The sequence below is a fragment of the Cottoperca gobio genome, chromosome 18 (assembly GCF_900634415.1).
Source record: "Cottoperca gobio chromosome 18, fCotGob3.1, whole genome shotgun sequence".
Classification (NCBI taxonomy): domain Eukaryota; kingdom Metazoa; phylum Chordata; class Actinopteri; order Perciformes; family Bovichtidae; genus Cottoperca; species Cottoperca gobio.
The window spans coordinates 11293780-11310778 of NC_041372.1; the positions used below are offsets into that span (position 1 = coordinate 11293780).

A 16999-nucleotide genomic window follows, 5' to 3' on the forward strand; every position below is an offset into this window, starting at 1 on the left:
GTCCTTCCTGAAGTTTATTCCCTATTAAAGGAAAACATTTGTCTTTTGTGATTTTGGAAACTTGAAACTGTTTTAGGGTATAACACGCTTATATTGGAGAATGTAAGGTAATCTCTCCGGCCATCATAACCTTTGACTTTCCACAAAACAGTATATGTGCATGCATTTCATTTTCTTTATTATTATTTATTATTATTTCACACACAGTTTCACTACAAATGATTACAATAGTTTGGTTTAAAGGGAGAAACATAAAATCTAAAGCATCTATGACATTAGTCAGTGGGCACTGCAGCAATCGTTTACATGTAGTGTGCAAAAGGCCTGATTAAATGAAGATAGTACTTAACAGTAAAATAAGAACATACATTTTGATTTTACATTTGAATTTTACTTCCTAACACAATCTCGTGTTAAATCACATTAGATATTACATTCAGTGCAATCTGTTCCTTTAAAAGGTCAATATTTCTTCAACAGTGTAAATTTGACAAAATTGAGAAGAGCAATAAAAGACAAACATCGAGTCTAAACAGGCACTTCAATCTAAAACAACCCGGTCTTATTAAACATTTTACATTTGCTGCTCTTGACACAGAAACAATCCTGTGGCAAACAGGAAGTGATGCAGCAACCAGCAACGGTTCTCTGTGAAACAGACACTCAAACTGGTCTCTGGCAAGCAGACTGCAATATTGTGAGTATCAATAAGCATCAATAAAAACTAAAACTACAAACACACCACAATAACATGCATGTTAAATGAACGATTTGTGTCTTATTCCGTATCTGAAGCCTGCTCTACATTCTTCCGGCTTTTCTTAAAAAAAGAGAAACAACTAGTCGTTTTGTTGCGTTTCTTTTTTTTGCTCTTGTTTTGCTTCAGTGGGGAAGACTGACGTTGCAACTTTCTTTTGTCCTTGCCTCTTTTTTTCACCTCAAATTTAGTTCCAACAACTTGTTCTTGTGCCTGAGACATTCCTCTGCTGCCTGCCTGCTTTGGCGAAAGTGAGTCACTCAGTTTTAAATTGCCCACTCCCTCTGACAATGTGACCTTGGCATCTGTTTCTCTTTCATATTCTACCCAACTCCTGCCTGCTTGTGAAGTTCCTTCTACAGTTTCTATTCTTATGTTCTTCGTCTCGCTGCTTCTTTGAACACCACTGTTGGTTTGCCTAAATTCCTCTTCAATTATCTTCCCATGGAGTTTTATTTTGGACTGCGTTGAACCACACCTTCCTTCCATTGTATCTTCATTACATCTAGCTCCTGGTTTAGCTTGAGAGTCCCCCTGTCTTCTGCTTCCTGCCGAACCTCCTCGTTTAAGAGAAGAATCCGCTCTCCTTTGAATGTGCTCATCATCTCGCTCTGATCTGTTCTGTCTAACATCATCTGATCTTCCATTGTTCTGATCCTCTCGATCCTGACCAAAGTCTTGTCTCTCTGATGTTCCTTTTCTTTGTACATGTTTATCATCTCCTCTCTTTTGTTGCTTGTCTCCTTTAACATCGCTCTCCTCTCTCTGTTGCTCATGACTTTGATCAAACCTGCTACTAATTGTTAGCAGTTTAATCCTGTGATCATCTTTAGGTATGTTCTGTTTACTATCAACAACTCTTCTTTCGTCTTGAAAGTAGAGGTCACCGAGTTTTCTTTCCTTGTCCACCTTATCATCTATTTCAATCCTCTCCCTGTATCCCTGTCTGTCCTCAGTAAAAGGTTTGAGGTCATAATCTTGTCCAACTTCCTGTTTACCCTTCTGCTCTTCATACATGTCCTGTCTAACATCATGTAATCCTTCATCATCGTGATGCTCTGCATCCCTCTTAAGGTACTTCGTTGGAGCTATTCCTCTCCTTCCTAGCTGTTCATCACCTTCCACCTTTCCATCCTTGTCTCTATTCACATCCACTGCCCTGCTTTCCTCCTCTTTCTGCATGTCAACACAAACTTGTTGAGAATACATGTTGTCGACTTCCTGCTTGTACTTCTGATAGTTATATGATGTGTTGTGTGTGTCATCACCCTCCAGACCCTCCTGTGATCTCCTGTCTCTAACAACCTCTGGTCTTGCCCTGTCATTGACCTCATCGTCGACACTCTGCTCTAGTTCAGTTTCACTACAGAAGAGTTCTCTCTTTTTGTTCTGGTCATCAACACTGACAAAGTCTTTGATTCCTGTTTCTACACTTCTGTCGATGGAAACAACCACTGCAGTGTCATAACCCGCTCCTGCTGACCCCTCAACCTCCTCTGTCTCCATCTCCATTATAACATCTTGACATTGGTCATGGGTATCACTGGTAGCAAGCGAGGAGCCTCTAGGAGTAGACGCTTCTCTGATGTCCTGAGTACACGTATCTGCAGCAGGCACTGTAAAATAGGTATACATTAAATTGAGGCAAAGTACCAAGCAATTTGAACACTGCACATCAGTAAGCATGATGTTTGCTGTCCTACCTGTCTTCTTCCTGTAAAAAAGAAGATAAGCGCTGCCAGATCTAGTGAGAGAAAATGTGGGAAGAAAAAAGTAAAGTCATTTTCAAATACAGCAAAATGTCGGGATGCTTTGGTGCATGCATATATAAATCGGTGTTTGGATAAATATGCAGATATTGGGAGATACACAATGATATTTGTATAGATGGAGAACGAGAGAAATAATCTGCGGTGTCATACAAGACTTCAAACATATGATGACAGATAATTATATGTGGTTATTCAAGTGAACTGTACTAAATAAACTAAAGGATTAAAACTTACTCCACGGAGTTATCCACTTGGAATGGTTGGTAATCAAGCTGTAAGTGAAAAGAATAACCAAACATAACACGATGAATCAGCTTGTTACACTGTAATATGTCAGTCTCGACAACGCTGGAGTTAAAGTGATCAGTCTTACCAATGTGACCCTGTCATCATTGAAGTTATACCATTTCTCATCACCCTCAGATTTGATTGTTGCAGTGTAATGTCCACTTCTAAGATCTCCAAAATGGTCCACGACCGCATACAGTTCATAGGTCTGATTCTGATCACCATGGTAAACATGACAGACATTAGGATCAGGAATGAATAAGAAATGCGTCATGACGAAATGTTAAAAACACACTGCATGCATACATACCTCTGGTATCTGTAGGGTGCGGGGGACTTCCACAGGGCAGTTGATTTTGACATATGTCATGTAACTGTAGTCAAACTCAAACCTCTTCAGCAGCAGCATCAAAACCTCTGGATGATGCTTTATTACACATGTCTGAAAGGAGCAGGTCCACAACATGGATCATCATGGTGTTATAATGCAGTTATAACACCATGAAACACATTTTCTTATTACTCACAATAGTAGCATCAGACTTGGCATCACACACGTCGCAGTACATCTGGTTTTCTCCGCTGAATTTCAAATCTGTGAAATACTCCTTAATGCCATTCACCTGATAAAAAAAGCACTCATGTCATTTGAAATGAGCCCTTTGTCTTTGTATTGTATGAGATACTTATCCACAGTCACACCTACCTACAGAAAATGGCAGCTGGCACACACCCCAGTTTGGAGAAGCAGACAGGAGTTACGGCACGGAGGCTAAGTTATGTACTGCTGTCAGGAGAAACGCATTTAGGCCACTTAAAAAAATATTTAGAATATTTTCACTGCTTTACCTTCCTGTCAGACAGCCCTTTCCGACGAAGGAACTGATTTATGCTCGCTTCAAAGCCACCAGGCTCCATTGATAAAAAACAGTAATTTCACCTGGCAGAACACGGGAATTGTTCTGCCAGGTGAAATGATTGTTTCGTTAATGGAGCCTGGTGGCTTTGAAGCGAGCATAAATCAGTTCCTTCGTCGGAAAGGGCTGTCTGACAGCAAGGTAAAGCAGTGAAAATATTCTAAATAAAGCGTACGTTAAAACTGATGTTGATGCCCCTGTCCACAGCAGTACATGGCTTTGTTTCTGTGCTGGTACTCCTGCCTGCTTCTCCAAACTGGGTTTGTGCCGACCACTATATTATAGGTTATACACTGACTATGAAAGTAACTCATACAACCCTACTTCTAACGGCTCTAAAGTGTTCATACATGTCTTTCCAGGGAGTTTTTGATACACCACACATATTAATGTTAATGGTGTTTATCCCCTGGCAACAGAAAAATGCTTTGAAGTGTGCTGTTGTTGTCAGATTCTTACCACGCTATATTTTTCACAGTACGAATTCACCAATGCAAGAGGAAGATTCCAAAATGCCCCAGCAGCGTCGGTATCAATCTTACATGTAGAACATGTGGTCTTGTGTGTCAACTCCCCGTGGAAGATCTGAAAGCACAAAAATACAGAGACTTACTAAGTATTTTTCATTTAATGTACAGATTCCCTTCGATATTGATGAGGATCTTTACCTGTGATGCATCAGAACTGGTCAGACCTAAAATCTTCTCAAAGTACTCAGCAGCATCGCGTTGTTCATACACTGAAGGGGGAAGAGCAGAAATCAGTGTGTTTTTCTTTAACAACATAAGAGTTATGAGATATTATCTATCAGCAGTGCTTAAATTACATGTCTATTAACACTTCGTGCACAGGATGCAGATACTACTACATTTCCCAGACAGTATAGCCTCTTCAAAGACTCTGTTGTTCTGTGTGCCACCGTCCTGTACCTTTGTCGATGCTCAGCTTCTTTGTTATTTTATAGGTGTATGCGGTACGTTGTTTTAGTTCATCAAACAAGGATGAAAGTTGAAGATCAATACACTCAGTGTCAGGATTTTTACAGCAGTGCCTAAACAAAATTAAGAAATAGTGGTCATAAGAGACACAAAGTTACACTGTATAGTCTCAATACAAATTAGTGCATTATATGGCAGGAAGTTGAACTTTGTAACAAACCCTTCCACAGCTTCTTTGAAGTCTTCGGTCATGTAAAGCACCTGCAGCACACTGTTCAGGTAACATGTTGCTCCTTGGTTTAACAAGCCATGAAACTTATCGCCTGTGAAATTAATAATAATTCATGTAAATTGCAGAACTGTCTTCATGCCATTACTGTACAGCACGTACCTATATCTTACCGAGAGAGGGCACACATGTGTAGAAAAAACTCATTTTGCTTCTTAGGACGATCGTATTACTCCACTTCTACACTGTCAGCTGCAAAGGATTTGACAATCAACTGGTGAATCAATAATAAATCAATCGTTTTGGAAACGAACAGAAATGCAGACACATATAAGCCTACCTTCAGACATTCCCGCAGTACACAAGTTATGTCCTCTGTGTATTGTCGACGCACACGAACAGTATCTCCTTTAAAACACATCCCTGGCTATACTTTCTCTTTCATTTCTTACAAACCAGCACCAATGCTGCATTCAGGGTGTGTCGGACATACTTTATCTAACACACGCAAGACGCAAGACTGACAAGGAAATGAATCATAAGCTACTCTACATGCTTTACAGGAGGACATGAACGCAGTAAATGCAGCTGCTGGATGACACAAAATGATCTTATAGGGTGATAAATTACACATTTCCTGATTGTGGATCATATGGAAGCTTATACCATATTCATATCCATAACTAAATAGCTTTTTGCATATTATAAAATCCCTATAAGCACACTGTGTAGTGAACTTTGAGATTTGTAAAAAATATATGCCCTTACATGGACCCCTGTATTTGATACATTAAATAATGAGGCCAATACAAGTCATTAGACAGAGTTTGTTTTTATTCTGTACAACAGCAACATCTTTTTATAACATGGGAATATAAAAAGGATTATTACAATAAAATAGCCCATACAGTAAAGCTTACAATGTGTAAACATCCGCAGGAGGAGATGGAGATGGTCAAGCGGTCAGTCCTCCAGAAACCCTCAACACCATTTGGATGACGGACTGGTGCTGGATTCCATATTCCTCCAGCAGCTTGTGGTCTCCATCCAGCATCTTGACTGCGAAGACCAACCGCAGAGCTTCCATGTCTGTACACACACACACAGAAAGACAGACATGAACAGAAAGAATCATAATTACTACATCATTTAAAATGTCAAGTTCAAATATACTCTCTTAACCTTGCAACTACAGACAAACTGCAAAAGGACTTTTGACCTTTTTAGTCTAAAATGTCATTTTTCGAATAAATTTGACCCAGATTTAATCAAGACATCATAAAATGAGTATAAACGAGTACTATACAACTTTGAGGTAGCCTAATTGTTCTTTGCATGAGTATCTTTGTGCTACTTTATACTTCATACTACTATATGATGTATTGTTATTGGTTAAACTATCCAACAGTGTATATAGCAGTACAGCCGACTATCAAATGCTTTCAAGGATAATAAAAAGAAGGTGCGAGGCCACCCTCGTTTCATGGGAAGAATTTGGGGATATTCTACTGATAGACAAATATGATTAAACAAAATTCAAACTCATGCCAGCATGTCAAGTTAGCTGCAAGCTCACTGAAGGCTCCTACCTGGGTTCCCGGGAAGCTTCTCTAATATCTTTTCCTTCAGCTGCAGCACTGTCATTTTCTTAAACTGCTCATCTGTGTTGCACAGGTCGATCACCATCTTCTGATCTCTCAATCCGTGCACCACGACCTGGTAGACTTTCCCCATTATTGTTGCGCTGTTTTGGGTGCGAGTTGCTCGGCCGCTGAGAGAGAGATAATGGCGAGTCAGGGCGTTGTTTGGCTGTTTTGATCTGACGTGAGAGAGTCGGTGGTACTTTCACTTTCGTCTTAAAGTAATTACAATGATCATCAACATTGTTGACTATATTGTTAATTTATTCTGTGCCAGTTGTTGTTTTTTTGTGAAACACATGCAGGTTGTGTAGCTGCATGACTTTTGAACCAATCTGTGCTTTTACTGATTGCACTAACGCGTTTCGTAACAGCACCCAGTCCTGCCATTACATCTTTTTTTTAAAAGCCTTACATAATATCTCTTCTGAACAGCCAACATATGAATGTGCTGAAGTGATAAGTGGAAATCCCCTTATATTCCAGCAGTGTTTGGCATCTGAGCAAAGTCCCGTTTGTTTACCAGCTCCCCTGATCCTCTGATTGTCCTCTAAGAAACTGTTGTGAAACATTTTATTAACACCAAGATGTTAAAACCAGAATTATTATCAGTATCACAAATACATATTATATGGATCAATCCTTTCGAAATTGTTGGGTTTAATTTATTTTATTTTATTAAATAACATACAAACAGCACAATATGGGACTTTTCCCTATAAATAAAGCCATAAATCAAAGATGTCCTTAAAATAAATAAATAAAATGAAATATTATATCAATAAAATGAAATGCAAAAGTAAAGACGGGGAATCCAAGCTGCGTTCACGTGACTTCTTGTAACAGCTGGGGAGAAACTGAAACAAAAAAATGAGAAAAGGCAGCTTCATTTCATTCACTGCTCATTCTGAGTGCAGACTGCAGACACAGAGAAGAAGCTGAAACAAAATGACTACACAAGGTCAGGACCAGAAAAGATACGACCCCAAAGACACGACTCTGAAGTTTGTCAACAGACAGGATGATCTGGATCCAATGCGTAAGCACCAACAACTTCACTTTGTTGATTTGTTGAACAGAGGGAGATGTGAGGCATTATATTCTGAATTTTTCTCTACAGGAAGGCAGGTGTGATCCTCCATGTTGGATGTGCAGTACTGTATATAAGTGACTGTGATGTTGAGTTCAATGTCTGCTCTTGTTGTGCCCCTCAGCTCCAGAGGAGGGAGACGAGACTCTCCGAGCAGAGATGTCCTGCGGTCATGCCGTCACCCCAGAGTCTCTCACTGGGTGGTGTCGCAGCCTGCTGGATCAGGTACTTTCCACCATTTCATTTACAGAGCACGAAGGTGTGTTTTAGAAACATATTTCTGACTCTGCATTTCACCGCCAATAAAAATAGAGCCCTTTTTGACAACTTTTTAAAACTACCATGTTTAATTTTTGACGCACATATTACCCTTTAAATAAGCATTTGGCAAACTAACTTCCTAATACCTATATCACTTTCATGCATGTTATTTTTTTGTTTCATTCTTGCCAATTAAGAAATGAAAACAGGACTTTTCTACAGCGTCATGTCCTCTGTGTGCAACTGACTTTTAGAATGATGTCGATTTATTATTTTTGAATTACACCTTTCTTAGCTTTCTTACGTAAAGGATGCTCAACTCCACATCTTCGACTGGCAATATAACATAATGTGTCCTTTTTAATTTCAGGGCCAGTACAAATTTAAGTGCCCTGCTTTAAAGGACGGCACCTTGAAGAAGTGTGAGAAAGAGTGGTCTTATCAAGAGGTGCGCAGGCTGGCGGTGCTGCAAGCTGAAGAGATGCAGTACTTTGAAGAGAACATGGCCCGTCTGGCTGCCTCGGAATACTGTGATTACAAAACAGTGAGTGTCCTGGTGTTGTGTCTTCCTTCACTTAAAAGTCCCATAGTGTAAAACATGTTACTGTACAGGTTATGCAAACGAGATACAACATATTAATAATGATGTGAGACATGTATCAATCTTCTCATCTAACTGTCGACAGGAAAGCCAATAAGATTTCCAGATCTCCCAAAATGTTGAACTTTTCCTTTAATGACTATGCTCACATCCTTCCCAACAGTGTCCTGGGTGTAAAACCTATGTGGAGCGAGAGGACCCGACCAACCTCAGTGTGCGGTGCACAGTCTGCGTAGCAGACAAGAAGACACTTTACGAGTTCTGCTGGCAGTGTATGAAGCAGTGGAAAGGTGCGGCTCCGCGCTCTGACCGCTGCGACAACGACGGCTGCATCAACCACGACCTCGAGCTCCTGAAGAACTGCAAGACCAGCGTCCTCCAGCAGGTGGAAGGTCTCAAGCCGTGTCCCTCCATCCGGGCCTGTCCCACCTGTGGTCAGAGGGTGGAGCACGACAAATTGGGCTGTAAGAACATCATCTGTCCTCGCTGTCTGGTTGAGTTCTGCTTTGTGTGTCTGAAGCTCACTCCTAAATGCCTGGAGACGAGCTCTTACTTCATACAGTGCAGTGATGGCGTCGCTCCCAGACAAACCTCCATACCTGTGTGGCGCAGAAACTAAGAGGGGACCTGCACACATTCAGTCCTCGTGATATAGCTTACTGCCTTCCTCTATCATGCTATCTTTTACTTTTCCTGTTAGATTTCATTGTAAGATTGCCACCGAAACCAAACGTGTAGAGCATTCACAATATCTGCTGTGTTTCCTCATAATGTTGCATACTGTACCATTTGTAACGTTGCCACTGAAGGCTGCTTCCTTAGAATGGATCTTTGTCCAATAATAGTTCATCAGTAATAAATGTGTCACTAAATAAAGGTACCTTTAACATGACATGAATGCAGAATGTGTATTTATTGTTAAACAGGTGCATGTATGTGAATAGATTTCCTATAGAGGAGCTGTAGCCGGTCAATCCCAAAATAACACTGAACAGTCTGATGAGAAGTCTTTATTATACATAATACATTGTTTATTATTTAACAAAGTCATAAGAAATGACGAAGAAGAAATGGACTCACTCGAGTTAACTGTTGAGCACAGCTCTGGTGTGCTATTAAAATATTAAATGATTATTAAAGTAGAGAACGTGGTCCACATCCCCACGTTGGAGTATACGCATGATGCTGGTGGACTGGTGCAGGCTTCCATAGTCAGAAAGCAGGGTGGTATCTTCCAGATGTCGGCCTGAGAAGCTCAGTCGCTGGTCCGATGCTACAACATGCACACACAGGAACACACACGCAGAGTTTAAACTCGGCACTGAGAACATTTCTCCAAAATAAAAATCAACAATAATTCTTAAAAAGTCATTTTTTGTCAAAGGCAGAGGCTCCTTTCAGTGGTTGCCATGTCATGTGTGAAAAAAGCTGAACAGTTAGTTCATCCATCACAGTTTGACATACTCAAATATACACTATTTCAAGAATTCTAACCACATATCACTTAAATATACAGATGTTCATCACCTCCATGGCTCTCTTGTGTCCCTGCTCTTTGCAGCCTTTCTTCTATCTCTGGGACTTGTAGTTTTTCCCCCCTTTATCACAGTTTGCGATGTCGCCGGTTTGCCGCTCCAATCCGCAGTCACAACATGCTGCTTTTTCTCCTTGTCTCTCTTCAAACTGTCTGATGTTCTGCATAGGTTTGGAGAATTGTTACGCCCAATGGGTTCACGCATGCTTAATGGCCTCTGCAAGTGTCCTGTCATGTATGCAGGTGAAGAAGATGAGGAAACATGAAATGACTTTACATCAGAATCACGCTCACGTGCACTGAGAGCAGCCTCTCTTTGTTTACTCTTTCCTTCTATTCTTTCCACTGCTACTGTCTCAGTTTCTGCACATTTGACTCTATTTCTTGTAAAGCTGTTCTCAATTACACATGTTGTTGTTGTTGTTGTCTTTGCAACAATATTGTTCTGTGTTTCTCCGACAGTCTCATACGCCTTCAGTCTGGGAGTCCCTCTGGTGTTAGGATGCCACATGTGTTCCTCTGAGTCTCTAACAAGCTGCTGTCTGGTCTCGTGACTTTTTTGTAGCTTTGCAAATTGTGACGTTTGTGTTTGCAAACTGTCTCTATCTGCTCCAGTGTCTGTTTGAAGCAACATTTCTGCGTGCGGCCTCACACAAGGCGCTCTCAGGTTTGACAGTTTTTCCCCAGAAAAGTGTGTGTGTTTCTTCCAAATTGAATCGTCATGACGCTCCTTTAATACTTCGCCATTCAAGTGCTTCAAGTTTTCCCCTCCGTCGCAGCTTTCATCCTTCAGTGGATGATGAGGAACGAGACGCTCTCCTCTCTCAGTATCGTCACGTCTTCCTTCAGCCTTGACTTCTGAATGTGCGTCCTCGCCTTCGTCAGTTTCTTCAGGATGTCTGCGCACTTTGAAGAGAAAAAAATGAGGTTATTACTGACACACAGCGGAAGTCTGCAGATCTAGGCCCGGTTTCATTATCTTAGACTTAAAGGGACAAGGTCTGTGGATCATCTTGAGTGACCGGCTCATGGTTTCTAAAAAGACATCGCTGTTGAGTTTTTTTAATGTATTGTTTTAGGACAAAAACTCACCCTTCTTGTACATGAGGAGGTAAGCTGTACAAGACCTCAAAGACTTATGTGCAGCCCCAAGTGGTGGTTTGACCTGTAGAATTGAAAAGAATGACAGTAAATGTTAAACTTTGAGTTATTTAACAGTGTGAGGATATGGAAAACTGGACTGCATATGGAAAAATGAGCCTCCTTACCCGGTTAACAATGTTGTCATTGAAGTGATACCACCTGTGAGTTTCAAAAGATTTGATCTCTGCAGTGTAATGGCCTCCTGTTAGATTACCAAAGTGGTGCACCAAAGCATAGAGGTCATAGTTGCAATTCTGCAAAGGAGGAAGAATTCAATAAAGTCATCACATTTAAGAAATCTAATTCATTTGCTGCTGAAATAAAGCAATGTATAAAACATACCTCCATGTGTAAAGTTTTGGGGACTTCCACGTTGCAGTGAAGCTTGACGTAACATCTGAGCTCGTAGTCGAAGCTGAATCTCTTCAGCAGGAGGGTCAAAACCTCGGGATAGTGTGTTATCTCACATCCCTAGAGCATGAAATGAGGTTTTATGTGTTGAAGCAAACTATAAAAGAGAAAATTGGATCTTAATAAATACTCACAAAGAATGCGTCTTGCTTTTCATTGCACCGGTTGCAGTACATCTTGTTGTCCCTGCAGACTTTTTCCCGCTTGAAGAACGCCTTCAACCCTTTATCCTGTAAACGTAATATAGCTATTCATCCTGCATGCATTCAAAAACACATAACTCTTGGTGTCATTAAAAGGAAAACATAGTACCACGCTGTAGGTTTGACGACGCAAATCTTCCACCGCGAGTGGCAGAAGCCAAAAGAAGCCCCTGGAATCGTTCCTCTCTTTGCACTTGAGGCATGTTGTGATGTGATTCAGCTCTCCCTTGAATATCTAGACACAAAGATGTGAATAATACATAATATGTCATTAGGTATAGAAATCCTATCCTATACTGTTCCTACCTTAGCAGCCTCTGGACTGGTCAGACACAGGATCCTCTCAAAGTACTCGGCAGCATCACGTTGCTCATACACTGAAAGTATTTGAGTCAGTGTCAGGTTACAGGGTCTCAACACTCAAGCACCTACAGTGTGATGTCTCAAATCTAAATTTACCGTTTGTGATGCCCAGTTTCTTGATGACGTTATGCGTTTTGGCCACACTTTTCTGTAGTTTAGCGAACAGTGTTGCCAGCTGTCGGTCGATGTTTGTTGAATCCTTACTGCAGCATCTGTGGCACAGTGATCCGAACATGTGACTTAAATAAACATGTATCCAGTGAAGCAAGATCATTTAATCTTATTTGGAACAACGCTCTGATTCTCTCCTAAATTTGCTTTCGACAAATCTTTCTTAAAGAAGTAGCTTGACATGTCGGGGCTACGGTAAATGAGAAGCTGGACGCATCAGCAGGTTAGCTTAGCTTAGCACAAAGGCTGGAATAGGGGGAAGCAGCTAGCCTGGCTGTTTGAAGTTTAAAAATAAATCTGCCTACCAGCACCTCAAACTATTAAGACAAAACATATGTTGTTAGTTTAATCCGTGCTGCTAAGTGTATTTTGTAACCATTGGACAGCTATGCTAGCGGTTTCCTTCTGCGTCCACTTGCTAAGCTAAGCTAACAAGCTGCTAGCTCCAGCTACATATTATCATGCAAACATGAGAGTGGTATGTAACTTCTCATAACTCTAAGCGAGAAAGCATCCCAAAATGTTAAACTATACCCTTAATATTATGTAAAGTGCTAAAAAACAACAACATTTCTTATGATTTTCATTTGATCTAACCTGTATAAAATATGAAAACAACTAAAAATAAAGCCAAGATTACGAACCGCTTCACAGCCTCCTGGAAGTCTTCGGTCATGAAAAGCACCTGAAGCACGCTGTTCAGATAGCACGTCAGACCTGGACTGTTAAAACCATGGTAATCTAAAGACACAACAATGACATAAGACACATTACTGCCACGTTATCTTAAAACCCAAGACACATTAAAGCCCCATGCTTGAGTAGTTTCACGTCATGTCTCTTACCTGAGATGGTGAAGCTGTCGAGTTTCTCTCTGAACCTTTTAACAAGCTCATGATTCATACTGATGCCTTTCAAATGGGAGCGTTGACATTATTAGATTACTGAAGTTTGTTTTTCTGGATGGATTCAGCCTGTTGAAGCACATGAGACACAGCAGAAGTTAAGAGACGGCAAGCAGGGACAACCTTAATGAATACAGTTTGGTATTTTAAAGTGTGACAGGTAGCAATGCACTCATTAGTGTCTAGTTTCAGAGGGCTTGGTATGTATTTAACAATGTTTTGTTGGCTAATAAAGTCATTTTATTGCATTAAACTCTTTAAAGGGTGGATGGCTGTAGAAATCCTTTAAAAAGATTATAATACTGGCAATATTAGGATAGCCCCACTTACATTTTGATTAAAGATTAACATTTTCCCATTGATAATATGAAATATTGCACTTTTTACTCCACAGTTATCTGTCAGTTATAGTTCAGCAATACTCAATCAGATTCAGACTTTAAATATGCTAACAAACCACGATCAGTTCATAAAATATTATGCATTGTTATAGATTTAAACTTGCAGTAGTATACAAAATAGTTCAAATTGGCTCCACATCCACTGTCTATAACGAGCAACTGTATTGTGTATAAAGTGCTACATTAATAAAGTTAAGTTTGTACCTCAACTTTAACTTGGAGTACTTTTATCCTGTCGTATTGCTACTCTCACTTCTTCTTTTGCATGGCAGCTATAGGATGCCCGTGAACGCAGCTGGTGTGTTTGAGTGTTATGGAAACCCATGCATCCTCTCAATCCTCCATTACAGAGCGCCTCCAAAAGAGTTTTTATTTGATTTCTATGACAAAAGTGAGCTATATAAGACAATAATAAACGCATAATAAAGTGATAGCCACACGTACACGATAACTAATAAGGATCCAAAACAGACACGGTTTGGTTAGGTCGCAAAATGAGAGGGTAACACGAGAATACTCACCTCACTGTGACCAACCTGCTGCAATCTTCTTTCACTTTCGATTCCAGCGAGAGGTTGAAGGACAAAAAAAGAGGGAGGGACACACACACACACACACACTCCACGGGACCGAAATCATCCTGCAGAGTTGTGTAGCTCAAGTGTTGCTGTTGTGTTGTTTGAAAATAAAAAGGATACAAGCTTATCCACCGAGGTAAGACATAACTTCCTCGTATAAATCCATCTGTTACCATACCGTACATGTATATTTGTGCAGTGAGAAATCAAATCTACCGAGGGAAAGTGTGAAAAAGAAATCTACAATTAGATGTGTAACATGAGCATGTTTTGAGTGTAAATGTCTCGGTAATTTTATATATTTTATATTAATAAAACAATGTTTAAAGCTCTTTTCAAGCAGTGCAGAGTTTTTATTGTAAATACATTTATGGAATGGAAATTCCCTAAGTTCCTGTTCAGTGAGTCAGATACATGAGCTCAGTCAGCTGTTTGATCAAATATGTTGCTAGCCAAGAGGTGTGTCTTGTTGACAGCAGGAGTGTCTCCACTTTTACTTTTAGTTTTAGTCTATAAATCCACCCCCCCCCCCCAGATCATAACGATAGCAGGTCTTTAAACTGAGATAAAGTATTAATTTAAATCACATTTGTCAGTAATCATAGTACCAAACGTTTTTTCCACTTACAGGAGAATCATCATGAGCATTCGGGGACAGGAACAAGTGGAGAAGAAGTATGACCCACTGGATACCACCATGAAGTTTGTCAACAGGAAGGATGACTTGGATCCAATGTGTGAAGATGATGATGACTGTCTCAAAGCAGAGATGTCCTGCGGGCACGCCGTCACTCCTGATATTCTCACACAATGGTGTCGCAGACAGCTGGATGAAGTATGTCTTGAAAACACATTTTCTAATTTAAGCAATCTGTGGGAAAGAGACAGTAGGTATACAAAGGCAGGAGATGATAATAGTATGTCATGTAAATGTTTATTATTTCACTGGCAAGACTCAGCAAATCTTAGCATGAGCACAGAAACCCCACCATGGCAGATCATTGGCTCAGACTATCAACTGCAACCAGTATTCTTATATGCTTACTCTGCCACCTACTGGCCAGTGCAAGACATTGTAACTCTGAAACAAAGAACTCAATATTTAAGTGTTGTATCACTTTAAACAAGAGTGAGCAGCAGTGGGTCTTTACCTGTTTCCTGTAATCCTAACACTGCTTCTTCTCTTTGTTGATTTAAGGGTAATTACAAATTCAGATGCCCTGCACTGGTGGAGGGGAACAAAATGTGCAAGGAGCTGTGGTCGTACCAAGAGGTGCGCAGACTGGCTGATTTGTCTGTTGAGGAAATGCAGCACTTTGAGGAGACCATAGCTCTCTTGGCTGCTGCAGACTATTGTGAAATGCAGCTGGTAAGTAGCCCAGTGGTTTCTAGTTGTTTTGGATGTAGCATTATTTACTTTTTTATATATAACTGTTTCCCACATCAGTGCCCACAGTGCAAAACGAGTGTGGAGAGGAAGGATCTCTCCAACCTGTGTGTCCAGTGCTTCGTATGCAAAGCTGATCAGAAGAAGACCTACCAATTCTGCTGGCAGTGTCAGAGGGAGTGGAAAGGTCCAGGCCCTCGATCTGACCGCTGCGGCAATGACGACTGCATGAACAGGGACCTGCAGCTTCTGCAGACGTGTAAGATCATCAGCCTGCCCGCGGTGAAGGGGGTCACCGCCTGCCCCTCTGTCCGAGCCTGTCCTACATGCGGCATGAAGGTGGAACACAGCCGACAATACTGCAAAAATATCGACTGCCCGCGCTGCCACGTGGAGTTCTGTTTCGTCTGTCTGAAGGTGAAGAGTGAATGTTCCAGTTCACCATACAACATCTGTCCTGGTGGTGTGGCTGCCAGACAAACCTCTGTCCCTGTGTGGAAGAGGAAATGAAAATAAAGGGCTCTGTCTGTTGGGTGGGGAACTAATGGATACAAGAAGCACCTGCACAGCACACCTTTAGGTTGTGCCCGTACAGTTTTTGTAAGGGTGATATAATGTGACCATCTGTAAATGCTGAATATACTAAATTGAATTGAAAATGAGATATTTAAAGAGTAAAAAGAATATTTTTGGAAATCAAATCTTTGTGGTGTGTGTCCATTTTGTTTTATAAAGGTGAAATATTTTTCAATGTTTGATTTTGAAGCAATGAGATTATAGTGAATTAACATGAATATTATTATTATTATTATTACCCTGTCAAGTCTCAAATGTTGATTTATACAAAAATGTGACAAGGAGAAGGATTGAAGACTGTAAGTAAGAGCAGAGACCAGAAGGGGGCGCCATTGTGTAGTTTTAAAGTGTGACGTTCAAATGAGTTTAAAGTAATGAGTTTACCACCTTCATAATCCCCGGATGTAGCGTCACAAGTTCAGTGTATTAAGTATTGTTGTACATCAGCAGTGCTGCAATGAAATACACCTTCTCTTCTTATTTTCTTACCTATTTATTAGGTACTGTACAGTTCTTTGGTACTATATCCATTGTTTTGCTACTTTATCTTTCCACATCTCTAAGAGGGAAATGTTGTACATGTCACTCTACCTGTATTTGACAGCTAAAGTTACTTTTCAGATTGGGATTTTACATAGGAATGTCCCAAAGCATGGACATTTTAAATTGAAATTGTCTATGTAATTATTTAAATTGTGGAAAGAAAGAAGTTATTCCCATTTGGTGTGATTCAACACTTTATTACAGTCAAGGAGGGGGTATTTAAACGGTTAACATATGCAAAAATATTAAGACAATATCACAGATCTATACAATGTCAACAAATATTAATCA

The 16999-nt window shown here is 40.3% G+C and overlaps 4 protein-coding genes across 7 annotated transcripts; 2 read left to right on the plus strand and 2 right to left on the minus strand.

Annotated features, from left to right (window-relative positions):
- Positions 1-161: 161 nt before the first annotated feature.
- On the minus strand, positions 162-5349 carry LOC115023417 (uncharacterized). Its single transcript, XM_029454371.1, has 12 exons — positions 5242-5349; positions 5075-5153; positions 4893-4995; positions 4664-4785; positions 4403-4473; positions 4194-4319; positions 3345-3440; positions 3128-3259; positions 2903-3031; positions 2764-2801; positions 2461-2501; positions 162-2373 (listed from the first exon to the last, which is right to left on the minus strand). Exons 2-12 carry the CDS (start codon positions 5106-5108, stop codon positions 779-781), a joined length of 2487 nt encoding a protein of 828 aa, XP_029310231.1. The 5' UTR covers positions 5109-5153; positions 5242-5349; the 3' UTR covers positions 162-778.
- Positions 5350-7421: 2072 nt separating this feature from the next.
- On the plus strand, positions 7422-9385 carry LOC115023804 (probable E3 ubiquitin-protein ligase ARI5). Its single transcript, XM_029455062.1, has 4 exons — positions 7422-7580; positions 7756-7856; positions 8263-8436; positions 8657-9385. The coding sequence occupies exons 1-4, from the start codon at positions 7490-7492 to the stop codon at positions 9110-9112; spliced, it is 822 nt and encodes a 273-aa protein (XP_029310922.1). The 5' UTR covers positions 7422-7489; the 3' UTR covers positions 9113-9385.
- A 102-nt stretch (positions 9386-9487) lies between these two features.
- Positions 9488-15114, minus strand: LOC115023802 (ubiquitin carboxyl-terminal hydrolase 47-like). 4 transcript variants are annotated; one of them, XM_029455058.1, is made up of 13 exons: positions 14831-15112; positions 14146-14291; positions 13164-13292; positions 12963-13059; positions 12244-12359; positions 12091-12161; positions 11894-12019; positions 11716-11811; positions 11513-11641; positions 11296-11424; positions 11120-11192; positions 10021-10933; positions 9488-9766 (listed from the first exon to the last, which is right to left on the minus strand). In XM_029455058.1, the coding sequence occupies exons 3-13, from the start codon at positions 13219-13221 to the stop codon at positions 9706-9708; spliced, it is 1869 nt and encodes a 622-aa protein (XP_029310918.1). In that variant the 5' UTR covers positions 13222-13292; positions 14146-14291; positions 14831-15112; the 3' UTR covers positions 9488-9705. The 4 variants fall into 4 exon arrangements, with proteins under 4 accessions (XP_029310918.1, XP_029310921.1, XP_029310919.1 ...); XM_029455061.1 differs by lacking the exon at positions 14146-14291 and having other exon boundaries at positions 14831-15114; XM_029455059.1 differs by lacking the exon at positions 14831-15112 and having other exon boundaries at positions 14146-14611.
- LOC115023805 (uncharacterized) lies at positions 14185-16290 on the plus strand. The gene is made up of 4 exons (XM_029455063.1): positions 14185-14338; positions 14833-15037; positions 15401-15571; positions 15650-16290. Exons 2-4 carry the CDS (start codon positions 14843-14845, stop codon positions 16097-16099), a joined length of 816 nt encoding a protein of 271 aa, XP_029310923.1. The 5' UTR covers positions 14185-14338; positions 14833-14842; the 3' UTR covers positions 16100-16290.
- Positions 16291-16999: the final 709 nt, after the last annotated feature.